The following is a 14,739-nucleotide window of genomic DNA, read 5'->3' as shown; positions in this document are numbered from 1 at the left end:
CTGCATTTGGTCCTGACTAAGATGAGAAGGATCCCCGGCGGCTTCAGACCTAGCATACCCCCTACTTAGGGTCAGAGCCCCGGATAATACATGGCATCTCAGTTGGTCCGCTATTCTTATTGACATTGCATCGTTACAATTATTGACTCCGCAATTCTACAGCACCTGTGAACCGAGTCCTGACATGGCTGATATGAGTCGGCCGAGCTCTGGTAATCCTGAAAGATGTCACTCATATAGAGAATTTAACCAGTCCATAATGTGAGGCGCCTTCCTGGGACTCCATATGCTGGCCTCATCATGTTGAGGCACCGGGGCTTCCCCCACTCCCATCCCATCTATTCCATCCCCCTCTCACCTTGGCGCGTGCTTCTTCTTATACTGCACAAACCTCGCTAGGTTTATCGCCGCCTCGTCCGCCCTCACCCTCAGCTCCCCTTGTGTCCTCTTGTCGATACCCTTGGCCAGCACCTTCAGCTTCGGCAGGAAGTCCTCCAGGTGCTTGAGGAACCCGTCTTTCCAGAATACCTCCCTATCACACTTGGCCTCTTCATCCCCGTACATGTCAAACAGCTGGTTCAGCGCTTCAACAATGTCGGCCGGCGGTGTTTGTGCGGTGTCGCTACTCAGGAGCGTCACCATGAAGACGCCTACATCTCGGTTGACCTCGAGTGGGGCCGGGTCGCGCGCGAGCGAGCCGAGCACGCCGATGCACTTGACCCCCAGCCCCTGGAAGGGGTCTTGTGCTTCGCTGTTGTCCGCTTGGTTTGGTTGGGTCTGGTTGCTAGCCTTGGAGGCGTGGTAGAGCGAGATGAACTTCCGGTGCTGGGTGCCGTCCGACGGGGTCGCGCCATTTAGACTGCGGGAGACGGCCCAAGCGAGGCTAGTCACCTGCGTCGCGAGCTGGAGGTCGGCACTATCTGCGTCGAGGATGGGGGCTATTGTCTTGAGCCAGATCTTCTTGGCCGCTGGGTACCAGGCGCTGAAGATATTGGCGTTTTCGCCGTTGGCGAACTCGAGACACGATATCGTCCAGGAGATGTTGTTGAGTGCTGATAATGCGTGTGACTGTATGTCCAGAGCCTCTTCGGTATTGATGGGTAGGTTCGATAGTCGGATAAGTTGCGGGACGGCTTTTTGGATGAGTTCGCGCAGTGTCGGTAGGTCGTCGAGGTCACCAGCCTCGGGCGTCGGTGCATCGGGGCCTGCGACACGTTCCATGTCTGCATCGATATCCGAGTCGTCCGATTCCTCTTCCGCCTCCTCCCCATCGCCCTCCCCTTCCTCATCGTCATTGGGACCGTGATTGGGGCCTTGATCGACATCCATTGCGTCTTCGTCGTCAAAACCATTCCACTCCTCCTCAGCCCTGGCGGGGCCGGACGGTGACCGGTTGCCCTTTTCAAGTGTCTCTTGGAGGTCAGTTCCGATGGAGGCTAGTATTTCCAAGGCAACCTGCGTAATCCCGGCGTGGTTGGAACTACCGTTAGTCACCCCACTGCTCAGAGTGACCTGTTCCAGGGCTCGTGAGAGGCTTGGGATTAGGACGGCATCGCATGCCCCATCCTTGCCGGGGCTATGATCTAGCCACTGCAGCGAGGAGAAGAGATTATGAAGAACGCCACAAGATAGCACCGCTTTCGAGTCACTCCCGGTGGAAAATTTCAAGAGCATATCGTAGCATCGTGTCTCCTGGTCGTTGATCATGGCCTGCCCGAACTGGAGATTGTCTTCTGATAGCGTCATAAGGCAGGATAGAGCCTCCTCGAATACCTCCGGCGGGACGACGTCTGTCGACGCTAGGCGGAAAAGGAGCCGCAGGGTGGTCTGGTTTCTAACGATTGCTTCCAAGATCTCTTCCCGTGCCAACGCTAGGAGGCTGAGAAGTGTAAGTAGGGAGCCGGTAATATCCCACACCAGGCGTTGTTGAGCCCTGAGAAGCTTTGAGAAGGAGGGCTCAGTTGCAGTCAGGGTCTCAAGGATCTGGCCAAGCATTTAGCCCCTGAAATCCAACCACCGCAGGACTTGGGACTGCTTACCGCCTTGACGGCATGCTCAACCGCTGACAAGATATCCTGTCTGTACAAGTGCACGCAGAAATCCGCCTCCTCTTCTTGGGCGAGAACCTTTAGAATCTCCCAACCGGCGGCACGGCTGTCGATGCTGCTGTCAGTGAGCGTTTCAGTGAGGACGATGTGCACGACCTGTTCCCTGAGAAGCAATTTCCTGCATCGGGCATCTTGAACAATGTTGGCGATGGCTCCGGCAGCAGCGGTCCTGGACTTTTCCTCGGGGCTCTGCAGGTCTTTTAGGACCGGCAGAATTTTGCTCTCACGGAGCTTTGCGAGTTCCGGATCCGTCGGTGGCTTCACTGGCTTTGCGATAGGGTCGCTGCGGTTTGGCCGCGCTCTGTTCCGCCGAGATTTGCCCATCCTGGATGGCAAATGAAAAATCCGGTCTTGAACTAGTTACAAACGAGATCGCCGATTCGTCTCAAAGCTCTGTTCCGAAATCTGAAGATTTTTCTCCTATAATATATAAAGTTGGTGGTGGGGTAATAGCAGCTCTCCTCTAAAATCTTGCGAGAAAAAATAAAAATAAAATAAAATATTGTACAAAAAAAAAAAGAAAAAAAAAAGCATTTCTGTCGGTTGCCAGAGAGGCTGCCCCTCGTCTGCCCGGCCTGTCCCGCAGTTACAGGGGTTGGGGAGCTAGGGGGGGGTTCCTAGCCCCTGTCAGTGGGGTCTTGGATCGACGCTACTGTACTGTACAGTACAGTACATAGTGCACGGGCTCTGAAGCCACGTTGGTTGGTTCAAGGGAGCAAGCTCACCAAGCCCACACATCAAGCCAACTTGAGCTCGCGGGGACACAAACAAATAGGCGGCATACCTTGAACTCGCATCGCGTCGCCGTGGCGCAGACTACTCGCGACAAATGCCGACACTGGTAGACGCGTACAGTTTCCCGATGACAGTCAGTTATTGCTTCTACGATTGAAATGCTGCTTGACGCAGCGCGTATCGTCGAAGCTCAAGGCTGAGGACGTTCAAGAACAGAGGTCGCGCCCGCCACTGCGATGGCGCTCAAGGGCAACATGGGGTCCATCTTCCTCAGCAATGAGGAATTGGGCAAGAAGGACGACGACCACAAACCGACCAAAGTTCCTGCGATTCGGACGCAATGGAGCGCCGTGTCTCGGGTCCCTCCCCGCAAGACACTGAAGCGACTCGCCGTTGCCTTGGTGCTCGGCACATTCGTCTATCTCTTCATCCAGAACTTGCCAACCGACGTCGCTATCCGAGATCGCCGCCACCCCGTTTACCGGCCTGGACACGCGGCGGATGGGTCGGCTACGCCAGGGCCGATGCCGAAGCTGCAGCCTGATCCGAAACCGCCGAAGCCAAAGACTCCTCCGCCTCCTTTGAAGGCGGCTCCGGAGTCGGTGGCGGCCGCGGCCAGCTACAGCGGACCCATCGTGTTCCCAAAGCTCGGTTCCACGCTTCAAGCCATTTCTAGCACGGGGGGATCGTTGGCTATGAACAAGAACGTGCTGTTTGCTGCTGCGAGTCTGAAGAGCGCTGCAGTGCTACTGCCCATGGCTTGCCAGATGGCGGCCGAGTTGAGGAGCTACGTACATTTTGCGCTGGCCGGTGGGAGCGAAATTGACCTGCAAGAGCTTCGTACCGTCAATGGGCTCGACGACTCTTGCCAGGTCATACTGCATGGTACGGTCCATCACTGACGGTTGTCTCTCTTGTCCATGGAAAGCTTTGGTACTGACCGGGTGATAGATGCTCGACCGGATTTCCCAGTTGCTTCGACTACTGCCCGTCTAAGAAATAGCGTCGCCCGTGCTTTGTGTAAGCTAAGCCGATTTGCTCACAAGCTTGATCCTGAAATTCTGACACACCTGCAGACCATATCAACAACTACATGCACCCGCAGGCCTTGCTCATTGACTCTTCAGAGGCAGAAGAAGATTACTTCCTCGCCGCTGTCAGGAAACAGGCTCCCGTCTCCAGCACGCCTTTGATTGAGCTGCCTGAAAACGCCCATTCACTTCTGCCTTGGATAACAAAGCTGGACAGCTCGTCGCTAGCGGGTGAGAACACCACAAACCTGTGGTAATTTTAGGTGTCTCGGCTAACCACAAGGACAGCGTGGGATAAGATTAGTATTGACATATTAATACAGGCATCTCCGGGCGCTTCGGGAAGCCTCGTGCGATTGCTCAAGTCGCTATCTGCAGCTGACTTCTCGGTGGGCTCGGTTCCGCGTTTGACCATCGAACTGCCGCACGATGTCGACCCGGCTACGACACGGTTCCTGAAGAGCTTTCAGTGGCCGCCGCGTGGCGTCTACAACCCCTCCAACTCCCGGCAGCTCACTCTCAGGCACCGCATACCACGTAGTAGATTAACCGAGGAAGAGAGCTCAGCGCGATTTCTCGAGTCTTTTTGGCCAGCAGACCCCAAGCACTCGCATGTACTAGTTCTGTCGCCGCAGACCCAGTTATCACGCCGGTTCTTCCACTGTATGTGTCGCGCGCGATTGCGTTGTACGGTACTGCGCTAATGGTGGTTTGGTAGATGTCAAGTATACTGTGTTAGAATACCTCCACTCTGGCCCCGCTCGATTCCAAGAGTGGGACTCGAGGCTCCTCGGTATCAGTCTCGATCTGCCATTGACTCTCTTGGATGCCTCGGGCTCATTCACACCCCCGTCGAGAAAGCAAACATCAGACATCATGGGCGACGACGCAACCCCTTTTCTTTGGCAGGCCCCAAACAGCAACGCTGCGCTCTACATGGGGGAGAAATGGGTCGAACTTCACGCGCTGGTTTCCAGCCTACTCGAGTTCCAGCATGATACACAGCCAATTCCGGCTTTTTTCACCGAGAAGCTCGTCAGCAAGAGGTATCCCTCATGGCTTGAGCATGCCCTGAAACTCTCCCGCGCCCGCGGATACTGGATGCTCTACCCGAGTGGAGCCACAGCGAGGAACTTAGCCGCCATCCACAACGAGCTCTACAGAGCGCCGGAAGAATACGAAGGAGAGTTGGAAAAGGATGCGTCCCAGATGGTCGAGGTAGCACTCGCCGGAGACGTATTATTTGACAGCCTGCCGGACCGTGGCGCTTTATTGCCGTTTATCGAGATGCCGCTTCTGCTGTGGGATGGGAGGACTACCGACCTCCGTAGTTTAGACAACGCCGCGGCAGAGTATGCGGATGAATTTAGACGTGCTGTAGGGGGTTGCGAAGCGCTAACACCTGAGGATCTGGGGCCGAGGAAGTCTATGAAGGATTTATTCTGCACGAGGGATGAATGAACGAGTTTGGGGTATGAGATACAGAAGCCGCAAGCGCATGGAACGTTACGTATTGTACAGGGTTCTGTGATGATGAGGCGGGACCCATTGGGCCGAGCCATGTTATCCCAGTTTTTCAGTGAATTGAATAATACACAGGGTACCGTGTCACTCATCAGCACTTTCATTCAACTTGTTGATAACCAAGAGCGTCAGGCACGCTCCCACGATACTCAGCGCTATCGCAGCCATGACCTACATACGCACGTCAGCCGGCTATCAATTCCGCCATTCCGTCGCCTCTTTTATCTCCATTTTCTCAACAGAATAAGATTTCACGAAGTAGTACTCACAGTGTGTGTCCGCCGGCCGCTTTGCACAATTGCCGCCCGTCGACTATACTGGTTGATGGTCCCTAATCGTGCATCAGTTAACTGCCACCATCAGCCAGCATGAGGGGCATGGGCATAGACTACTTAGGTAAAAGGAGGCTAGGATTAAGACACGGAAAAAGAAACGTACTTGTGTAATTCGCTACCCCCACGCCCAGACAACTCAACGATAACACCCAGAATATGGCGCCCAGCGGCTTGGCCATGCGCAACTCCATATCTGAAGCCGTTTTCCGCAGGTGGAACGAGAGCACGATGGCCACGGCCACGATGGACATGTAGATGGAGAGGCGGAGGTACGAGAGGAAGGCTGTATAACATTTTATCGTTTTTGTTTACCAAATTAGCTACTTATTACTCGGGTAGCAAGAATTAAATGGGAAAGACGATTTTGAGGAGAAAAAGGGAGGAAGGGGGGAAGGATCATAAACGCACTCCGCTCGTTGGTGCAGTGGTCGCGACAGTCGCTTTGCTCGTTGTCGAAGAGGAGCGGACCCAAGAGGGGTGGGAGGCAGAAGGCGTTTGTGGGGAGGCCGCGGCTGGGAGAATCGGTGGTTAGATACCCAGTTGTTTTTGCTTTAGTTATGAAGGTTCATGAGGGATGGTGTTGTGTATACTCTCTTATATCTGAGACATCAATCGGCTGGCGGAGCGAAGTGAGCGGTGCGCAGCATGATATCGTGCGGTCTTCTTCATCCATGAGGGGCTCGGCCAGCGGGGTTGACATATTCGGGGGCTGAAATAGGTATCTATGATCCGTATCATGAGAGAATGCGACTTATCCTGGTCTCGTCGTTGAATGGTGGTTATGGCGCCATCAAGGTGCGTTCAGTGAGACATGAAGCTGAAAGCTGATGTCGAGGGGCTTGCGCCCCACTTTCACTATGATCTAACCAATCAGGCAGTCCTGTCCGCGAAGTAATCATAAGTGCGCCTCAGCAGTCACTATTTTCCAGTCTCCATCACTCCAGCTCGAATACTTCCGGACCAGGGCCCCCATCTTGTAATGCGGCCTTCGCTTCGCCGGCCATGAGGCCCAATACGAAACACGCCCCGACAAAGATGTACTTATCACCCGCCGGTCGCAGGACGACTGGGTACTGAAAACCGTCCAGGACACACACCACGTCCCCAGCCGACACATCCAACGGCGCTAGGCCGAGATGCCCTTCCCCAGTCTCGAAAAGTCGACCGATGTTGAGCCTTTCGAAACTGGCCAATGCCCGTACCCACTCGACACGAACTGCCACTTGTAGGGATTCCAGGTCGACGTCCGGTGGAAATGTTCGTGGCGCGCTGCTCGCATAGGCTCGCCGGATGTCTTGCCATGTCCGTTCGCCTTCAGCACCCGTGGCAGCCGCCGAGTCCAAATCGCCCGCAATGATAGCCTCTAGGAAGATGAGGCCCTTGAGGAAATCGTATTGACCGTCTACTTTCCGCAGCAGAGTTGCGAAGAGGGCTGTCGCCCCCGGGATCCCCGTGCGGTACGTGAGACCGTGCCGCCGTGAAAAGTCCAACAGATACGTCTTCATGGCGCCTGTCCTTAGAAAGTCGAAGCTGGGCCGATAGCCCACGAAACTAACGCTAGCTCCCCGCACACCTAACACGCGGAGGGTCTTGTTCTGCGGCGTCAGTGCGGGCATGGGCCTCGCTGTCCCGGCCAACTTGTCAAAGACGCCTTGATCCGCGCGCGCCTTGTCATCCGGGCCGCGGAGACGACCTGCCATGGGCAGATGGTACCTCGGGGCCCACGAGGGGAGACCATGTTGGCCGGCGTCTTTGGGCCCGACTGCGTCGTGAAGGAAGAGGAGCGTCCAGGGCGGTGCGCGGGTTGCGTCGAGATAGGCCTGCACGAAGTCAAGGCAAACTTGTTGAACCGACTTCTTTGCGCTGTAGTCAGGTATGAGAGGGAGCTTTGCAACTCCAAGAAGGCTGTAATAGAAGTCCCGGGGATCCGTGGCTTTCGTCTGGTGGTTGAAGGCCGAGAGTATACACAGCGCGGCACGGTCCCCCCCTGTGGCCTTGCCAAGGTGCTTCTTCGCCACCAAGAGGCCCCGGACTTGTTTGGCGGCGTTTTCCAGATCCGGCAATCTCTGGAGGCGATTCCACATATCTTCGGAGACGAAGTTAGGACAAGGTTTGCCGCTTACACACTGGGCTAGCAAGCGTACGCAGTCCAAGGCGTTCGCTAGCTGGTATTCGGGCATTTTTAAGCCGCCGGGGCTCAGGAATATGAGCATTCCGGGCTTCGACAGAACAATTTCCTGGAATATCCACATCCGTGACCAGTATGCCAAGAGTGTGAAATTGTGAAGAGCGGTCCAACAGCGGTTTGGAATGAGTTCGCGAGACAGCCCGTCATCCTTGACGTAGAGGTCTGGATGGTGGCGTAGCCAATCCAACTTGCCCAAGGTATCGACCTCTCTGCCGACGTCCCGGAACTCCTTGGAGATGGTTATAAGAGTCTTGATGGCTGTGTGGACACAAGGTTCTGTTCCGAGCCACGAAAATACACCGGTTGCTGAAGAGTAAAGCTCACCCATCAGTGAAACCTGATGGTTCCTTTCCGAGATGTCGTCTTGATTTATGCACACAGCATCGACCCATAGTCGAGAGTTGGTCCCTGTCTGTTGATGTTTCTGAGCGCTGGGGGTCAAACATTTCAGGGCTGCCGCCAGGTTCTTGGTGACCTGCCTCTTGGCTCCATTCAGAAGAATCGTGCCGGTTACCGAAGGCTCCCCCCAAACGTACGAGAGCGCCATAAACCGGGGCTTGTCATCAAGGGAGACAGTAGTCAGCCGGCACGAGGCACAGACCTTGTCATCGGGGGAAATCGCCAGTAGTTCGAGAAGACGAATCTCCTTTTTCCTAGGGTCGAGAGGCTTATAGACTGACGCCAACGAGCTCCTCTCCATTGCCATACCGGCTATTGGGGTATAATATTGACAACGGAAAAAAATGATCATGAGCAGACGACGAGCAAGGAATCACTCAGGCTGGGGAAAAGCAATTTGACCAGAGCGATCAGGCTCTTAAGTAAAGCCTCTGGGCCAATCAAGTGGTTAGAGGTATCCGCTGCGACGCGCAGACAGGTGGCAGCAGTAGTCTTGCCTCCTGAGCGTGTGCATTTTCCGCCGAGTCCTACCGCCCGCCTTGACGTGGTGTGCCGGTTGTGGTATCCGGCATCCGAGCGAACCTACCGATGAGGATGAGATAGGAGCCAACATGAGTGACCACTCCGGCAAGGGTTGTTGAATCATGATCCCCGCAGAGTGGGGGGATCAGACCGCATGAACATATACGGGTGACTTTCTTCTCTACTCAACTAAGCAACATGTCGTCTGTACATCGCGCCGGCCATCAGCGATCCAGACATGCCTTGCTCTTAACTCCAAAAGATGTGGCCCTCATACTGCTACTGTCGTCCTGATTTTGTCGTTGGCGCTGTCCGCAGCCGACCGACCGTTTGTACTCCAAAACCTCCTGCGAGGGTAGCCAGGACGGGTCTCTTGCAGTGACCCAAAGAGTTCCGGGAAAAGAGTTAAAAGTTGCTACATACCCCAAGGTACCTTCAGTTAAGGTACCTTAATACTGTACTGTACATCGACAGGACTCCCTGTTGGAGTTGGGCTGAGGCTTATCAGATCCCTTATCGGGGCCCTGGGAAGCAAGCATAAGCGGGGCACGCGTTTAGTGGTTGCTGCCCGGCAGCGCGTCGGTACGCGTCTTCCTCCTTTCAACCTTTCACCCCGCAGTCAACCTGCTCTCTGTCACATTCGACTCGGACAACACGCCACATCATATCAACAATCATCATGGGTACGTTAGCTACATCCTAGAAGACGTTTTCGATTTGGCCCGCCGTTTGACACCACCAACCACAGCATCATACGGGGGCTACACTCGGACAGGCTACGGTGCCCAAGGCGGCGAAGATGGCGGCGGCTTCATGGGCGCATCGCAACAAGGAAGCCAAGGCGGAGCCTCAAGGGTATTTCAATCCACTCACTCCCTACACCGCCCTAATCCCCGTATTTCTCTTGTTTTCGTCTCACTAACCGAGGGGGGGGGAACAAAATTGAAAATCAACAGAGCCACGCAGAAGACTCCCTCCGCCCGGTAACCATCAAACAACTAATCGACTGCCGCGAGGCCTACCCGGGCGCCGAGCTGACCATCGACGACTGCCCGGTCACGCAGGTGACCATCGTGGGGCAGGTGCGCAGCGTCAACCCGCAGACGACCAACATCACGTACAAGATCGACGACGGCACGGCCGTCATCGACGTCAAGAAGTGGATCGACGCCGAGAAGGCCGATGACAGCGACCCCAAGTTCCCGCTCGAAACCTACGTGCGCGTGTGGGGCCGCATCTCGACCTTCAACGGCAAGAAGCACATCAACGGGCATTACATGAGGGCGGTTGAGGACTTCAACGAAGTCAACTACCATTTGCTCGAGGCTACGTACGTGCATCTGTGCTCGGTCAAGGGCGGGCCGCCTGGCCAGCGGCAGGGCGACGGCGCCGCCACCGGGGGGGATGCCATGTTTGTGGATAGCGGCGGGGAGATGAGCGGAGGGGCGCCGCACGTGAAGTTATCGCTCTGCTCGAGGAACGCGAAGAACATGTTCAATTTCTTGGCGAACTCGCCTGCGGCCGGGAACGAGGGCATGCATGTCAATCTGATTGCGAGCAGCACGGGAATGTCGGTGGAGGATGTGCAGGCCGCGTCTGAAGAGCTGATGAGCCACGGGATGCTATATACCACGGTAGACGACGAGACGTGGGCCATCCTGGATTATTGATCGTGGAAGGGACTGTAGTCTTCGTCGTGAAGGTCGCCCTGGAGGAAACGGGGCCTATAAAAGGGAGCGCATCGCGAGGGGTACCATGGCGCTGGCTTTTTTTGGCACATCTGCTTTTTCTTACGGTTTTGCTCATGTTGAGGATACAGGTTTGTTGGGGTGGAATGATGGCCTTCAATGTATGCCAGTGTATGACGGTAATGGTTGCCGAGGAACGACTGAGTACAGCAAAAGTTGCTAGCTAAATGTGCGGTCTGCTTGATGTATATCATCCCCTAGAAATTAGCCTGGAAGCCGTTGTATACGACCATAGAAGAGAGAGACAGGACACTCGTGCCCACTACCAACAACAGCAACAACCAAAAAATAAATAAAACGAAAGACCTCTGCATGTTGAATGTAGGAATCAAAGTGCTGCTAGTAATCAACATCCACGTCGAGTTGATCGACCAAGAGCAAGAAGCCAAAAGCGAAACAAAAACAACAAAACAGTAGTTAACTCATTCTCTGACAGGCGTGGGAGGGGTCGTCGGACTACCCCATCTCTCAGCCCGTCAAGTTCTTGCCACCGGCAAGCTTCTTCGCCATCGGGCTCGGGCTCGGGCTGGGATAAGCAACCTTGCGACCGGGTGCGTGGGGCTCACGAACCATGATCGACAGACGAACCGGGGCCGGTCCGCGCTCGAGGAAGACGTCTCTCTTGACCTCAAAGCCAAACTTTTCATAATAGGCAACGTTGGCCTGCGAGCTCGACTCGAGATACATGGGCCGGCCCTCCGCATCAGCCTGTCGCCATACATTAATACATTATCAGTAAGTCAGGTCCCAGGAAGGGTGCTGTAGCGGGAGTGGAAGAGAGCGGGGGAGGGGAGGGGAGGGGAGGGGAGGGGAGGGGAACAAGAACTCATACTCGTGCCACCATATCCTCCAACAACCTCGAGGCATAGCCGCGGCCCTGAGAGTTGGGCTTGGTGCCTAGGTAGACTAAGTACCAGGCATCATCGTCCCTCTCGCCGAGGACCGCGGCTTTGGTGTCATGCAGCAGAGGCGGGATCTCCTGGAAGTAGCGCTTCTTCCCCTCGGGTGAGAGCTGGAAGTAGAGTCTCCACATACCGCTCCGGAGCTGAGTCCACCATCCGTCCAAGTGCTTACCGGGCGGCACCCTGATAACATATTTACTGGGCATCAGTCTACCTGTTTTCTTCGATTCGCCGCTCCCCCGCTCCCCGCCCAAAAGAGAGATCCAAGGCATCATTCATTGCACATACCAAAGCGCCACGCTGTCACACTCGGGCCCTACGGTCGTGGCCAGCCCGTACATGCAGTGCGAGGCCACCGTGTAGGTCAGGATGTCGACATGCAGCTTCCACTTCTCCTCGGCCGAGGTGGGGCGGTTACCGTGCATGTCGCCGGAGTCGACGAGGTACTGGGCATAATCATCAGCAGCAAAGGCGTGCGCCAGCGTGAGCGCCGCCTCCCTACATTCTGACATCCCGACGACACGCACAGTTTCTTTCCACTTGGGCGGCACAAGCGAGCGCTTGAGCGACACCACCGTCATGGTGCTGGCAGCACTGCTTCTGGTTGACGCCATGCTGGGCAGACGTTTCTAGCTGCGAGAGGTTGTCAGAGGCTATGGCCTTTTCTTCAGCCAGGGTCCCACGCACTTTACTTATCTGATATATTCTGTATACTATCCCCCGTATGGACTCTCGAGAGTTGTGTTCTCGAGACGGGCATGAACCTGGATGGATGGCGCAGACAATTGAGGGCGGTTCGGAGGTCAGCAGACATCAATATTGCCTTGCGTGGTTGATCCCCTTTGTGGACGAGTTGTGATGCGAGAGGATTCTAGGTCGGCGCTCGGCGCAGAGCTGGCTTGTCTCACAACGAAGAGGGAAAGCAAGTAGACAGAAACAGGCGAACTGGAGGCGAACTGGATGGGTGGACGGCGTAATGTGCCGATGGCAATAGGCAAATGTGCCCTTGGAGAGATGGCCCCCTGAGTGGGGGACTGTTGGAGTGTCTGACGAAACGTGCTATGCTCAATCTCGGCGAAGTGGTTGCTGTCTGCGGGAAACAGAGCAGGCCCCGAAGCACAAGTGGGCGAGGTGGAATAAGTAGACAAGTATTCGGCCTAACAATTTCCAGCATAGGTTGGACGGAATGGGTCGGGATGGGGTGAAATGCAAGCGTGCCCATTCAGACCAGAGAGCGAGCGCCAGTCCCATGAATGCCCCCGCCCACGCGGGCAGGACGTGTCCATGTCTCGGTCAGGAACTCGTCGGACAGGGATGCCGTGAGAACCGAAGGCTGGGGCCCACGACATCGATTGGCTGGCGGCGGCTGCTCTCGGACACTCAGAAACAAAAAGAGCTGGGCTAAGCGGCAGCATTCGGTGTTGTCGCCGCCCGGGTGGGGGACAGGTCGGCCGGCCCCCGGTTGCCGCCAACCGGTGTCAGCACCCAGATACGGATGCCACTGTTCCCGACCAGAAGAAACGGCACCTCAGCAACGCGGCTAGACACGCGCCAAGCGGGCAAGGACTCTTGATCCGAGCTGGCTGCGGAATGGTTCGGCGGAGAGAGACCTCCACGGATCGCAGCTGCAAGCAAGAGGTCCGGTCCCAATCATTGGCCTTGGACTGAGGTCATTGTTGCCGGTGCAACGGAACAGATCCATTCACGGGGCGCCTCGAGGGGCATGGGGGGAATATGCAAGACGATCAGGTGACGGTGTCAGTGATATCCTAGTCGGCAGGCCTTCCCTAGTTCGGAGATAGTGGCGTCATGATAAAGAAAGGGCAAGGCGGACGAGGGCAGGGCTGCGCTGCTTGCATATTTGCTGTTCGTCACATCGCATGCTTCGGTCTGACATGAAGCCCCATCAGAAGTGCAGCAGCTTTCGTGTAATTCCCGCTCTATTTCGCGAATGTGCCCTGGCCATTGCCTCTACCGGTGTATGCAGGCTGCTGAAAAAGGAAGCAAAGGGGCTCTTTGCGCGGCTTCCTGCTTGCCAACGCAGAGCGGATATCTCAGGCATAAAAAAAAAAAAAAAGGAAAAAAAAAAAAAAAAAAGTAATAGTAATAATTGTTGACTAATAAATGGCGGCCAAACCCGCCCCTCGCAGCCGCAATTCGTGCGACGCTAATGGCTGTGTTGAATCGAACAGCCGGGGTTCACAGCATACGCCGGATGTGTTGCTCGTTCTCGTACTTGTCGAGACCCGAATCGAGATGCTGCCACCACTCGAACAGCATCGACTCGCAGATAAGTTTGAACCAGGGCGTGAACTTGAGGCTCGGGTTCCCAAACTGCTTCTTCAGGTCGTCGGCCAACACATATTGGATGGCTTGGACCTCGTTCTTGTTGATGTCGAGATCGACGTTGGCCTTGATGAAAAGGATGTAGTCGACTGGTCACGCCCAATTAGCACCTACTGCAGCACCGCGGGGGAGTATGCATCTGCCGCTCACTCTCATGCTCGCCCCATTGGCCGTTGCTCGGGGCCTTGTAGTGGATGCGCGTCAGGAAGCGGAACTGGTCCAGCGGCACCTGTTCCGTCTTGATGCCGAGCTCATGCTCAAGCTTCCGCTGAGCGGCCCGCTTGACGCCGAGGACGGCGTCAGGGAGGTTCGAGCCCGTCTCAGTTGACACGTTCAGCGGGTGCGAGCAGCATGTGTTTGTCCACATGTCCGGAAAGGTGATTTTCTCCGAGGCACGCTGCTGCAAAAGCAACTCGTTCTTGTCGTTGAACAGGAAGACGGAAAAGGCGCGGTGGAGGAGGCCTTTGTCAATGTTTGTCATAAGGTGGCCTACCAGCGTGGCGTTTCTGGGTCAGCGAGAACAGACAGGGAACACACCATATGACTTACACAGCTTCTTGCTAGCCGTGCCGATCGGCTTGTCATCCTCATCGGTGACGATACAGACCTCGTCCATCAAGCGGATCTGCTCCTCGTCGTGGCCCTCGAGCGCTTCCCCGCTCGTGTCAATATCGGGGAAGAGGCGGAGGATGTTCTCAGCCGTGATCGGCGTGCTGCGGATTTCCGTTGCTGTGGTGGACATTGTAGCCGTAGGTGCAGCGCTGTGGTTGCGATATCAAAAAAAGGGACACCGGGGGCGGTATGCGGGCAACAGAACGGGCTCCCCTTTCTGTGTTTTGGGGGAGGGGCAACACAAAAGATAAGGCGTCAATGTCGGGGTCCCCCCATGCAATTTTATTCC

At 55.6% G+C, this 14,739-nt stretch overlaps 7 protein-coding genes across 7 annotated transcripts; 2 read left to right on the top strand and 5 right to left on the bottom strand.

Moving 5' to 3' along the window:
- Nucleotides 1-354: 354 nt before the first annotated feature.
- Nucleotides 355-2,432, bottom strand: MFIFM68171_09195 (ARM-like repeat-containing protein; the record flags this gene model as incomplete). Its single annotated transcript, XM_071064614.1, has 2 exons — nucleotides 355-1,983; nucleotides 2,040-2,432. The coding sequence occupies 2 exons, from the start codon at nucleotides 2,430-2,432 to the stop codon at nucleotides 355-357; spliced, it is 2,022 nt and encodes a 673-aa protein (XP_070920715.1).
- Nucleotides 2,433-3,079: 647 nt separating this feature from the next.
- MFIFM68171_09194 (Glycosyltransferase 2) lies at nucleotides 3,080-5,335 on the top strand (the record flags this gene model as incomplete). Its single annotated transcript, XM_071064613.1, has 5 exons — nucleotides 3,080-3,728; nucleotides 3,795-3,863; nucleotides 3,920-4,105; nucleotides 4,163-4,537; nucleotides 4,593-5,335. The coding sequence occupies 5 exons, from the start codon at nucleotides 3,080-3,082 to the stop codon at nucleotides 5,333-5,335; spliced, it is 2,022 nt and encodes a 673-aa protein (XP_070920714.1).
- Nucleotides 5,336-5,482: 147 nt separating this feature from the next.
- MFIFM68171_09193 (DUF202 domain-containing protein) lies at nucleotides 5,483-6,433 on the bottom strand (the record flags this gene model as incomplete). The annotated part of the gene is made up of 5 exons (XM_071064612.1): nucleotides 5,483-5,569; nucleotides 5,668-5,729; nucleotides 5,837-6,016; nucleotides 6,142-6,245; nucleotides 6,324-6,433. 5 exons carry the CDS (start codon nucleotides 6,431-6,433, stop codon nucleotides 5,483-5,485), a joined length of 543 nt encoding a protein of 180 aa, XP_070920713.1.
- A 235-nt stretch (nucleotides 6,434-6,668) lies between these two features.
- On the bottom strand, nucleotides 6,669-8,627 carry MFIFM68171_09192 (Heterokaryon incompatibility protein 6, OR allele; the record flags this gene model as incomplete). The annotated part of the gene is made up of 1 exon (XM_071064611.1): nucleotides 6,669-8,627. One exon carries the CDS (start codon nucleotides 8,625-8,627, stop codon nucleotides 6,669-6,671), a length of 1,959 nt encoding a protein of 652 aa, XP_070920712.1.
- Nucleotides 8,628-9,521: 894 nt separating this feature from the next.
- Nucleotides 9,522-10,512, top strand: ssb2 (Replication factor A protein 2; the record flags this gene model as incomplete). The annotated part of the gene is made up of 3 exons (XM_071064610.1): nucleotides 9,522-9,525; nucleotides 9,591-9,697; nucleotides 9,799-10,512. The coding sequence occupies 3 exons, from the start codon at nucleotides 9,522-9,524 to the stop codon at nucleotides 10,510-10,512; spliced, it is 825 nt and encodes a 274-aa protein (XP_070920711.1).
- Nucleotides 10,513-11,058: 546 nt separating this feature from the next.
- MFIFM68171_09190 (Acetyltransferase) lies at nucleotides 11,059-12,106 on the bottom strand (the record flags this gene model as incomplete). The annotated part of the gene is made up of 3 exons (XM_071064609.1): nucleotides 11,059-11,298; nucleotides 11,423-11,675; nucleotides 11,781-12,106. The coding sequence occupies 3 exons, from the start codon at nucleotides 12,104-12,106 to the stop codon at nucleotides 11,059-11,061; spliced, it is 819 nt and encodes a 272-aa protein (XP_070920710.1).
- Nucleotides 12,107-13,691: 1,585 nt separating this feature from the next.
- IDI1 (isopentenyl-diphosphate delta-isomerase idi1) lies at nucleotides 13,692-14,580 on the bottom strand (the record flags this gene model as incomplete). Its single annotated transcript, XM_071064608.1, has 3 exons — nucleotides 13,692-13,927; nucleotides 13,989-14,327; nucleotides 14,388-14,580. The coding sequence occupies 3 exons, from the start codon at nucleotides 14,578-14,580 to the stop codon at nucleotides 13,692-13,694; spliced, it is 768 nt and encodes a 255-aa protein (XP_070920709.1).
- Between the last annotated feature and the right edge of the window lie 159 nt (nucleotides 14,581-14,739).

The sequence above is a fragment of the Madurella fahalii genome (assembly GCF_045866475.1).
Source record: "Madurella fahalii IFM 68171 DNA, scaffold_5, whole genome shotgun sequence".
NCBI classification, from domain to species: domain Eukaryota; kingdom Fungi; phylum Ascomycota; class Sordariomycetes; order Sordariales; genus Madurella; species Madurella fahalii.
Note: the sequence above shows the minus strand (reverse complement) of the source record. Positions and strands in the feature narration are given on the sequence as shown.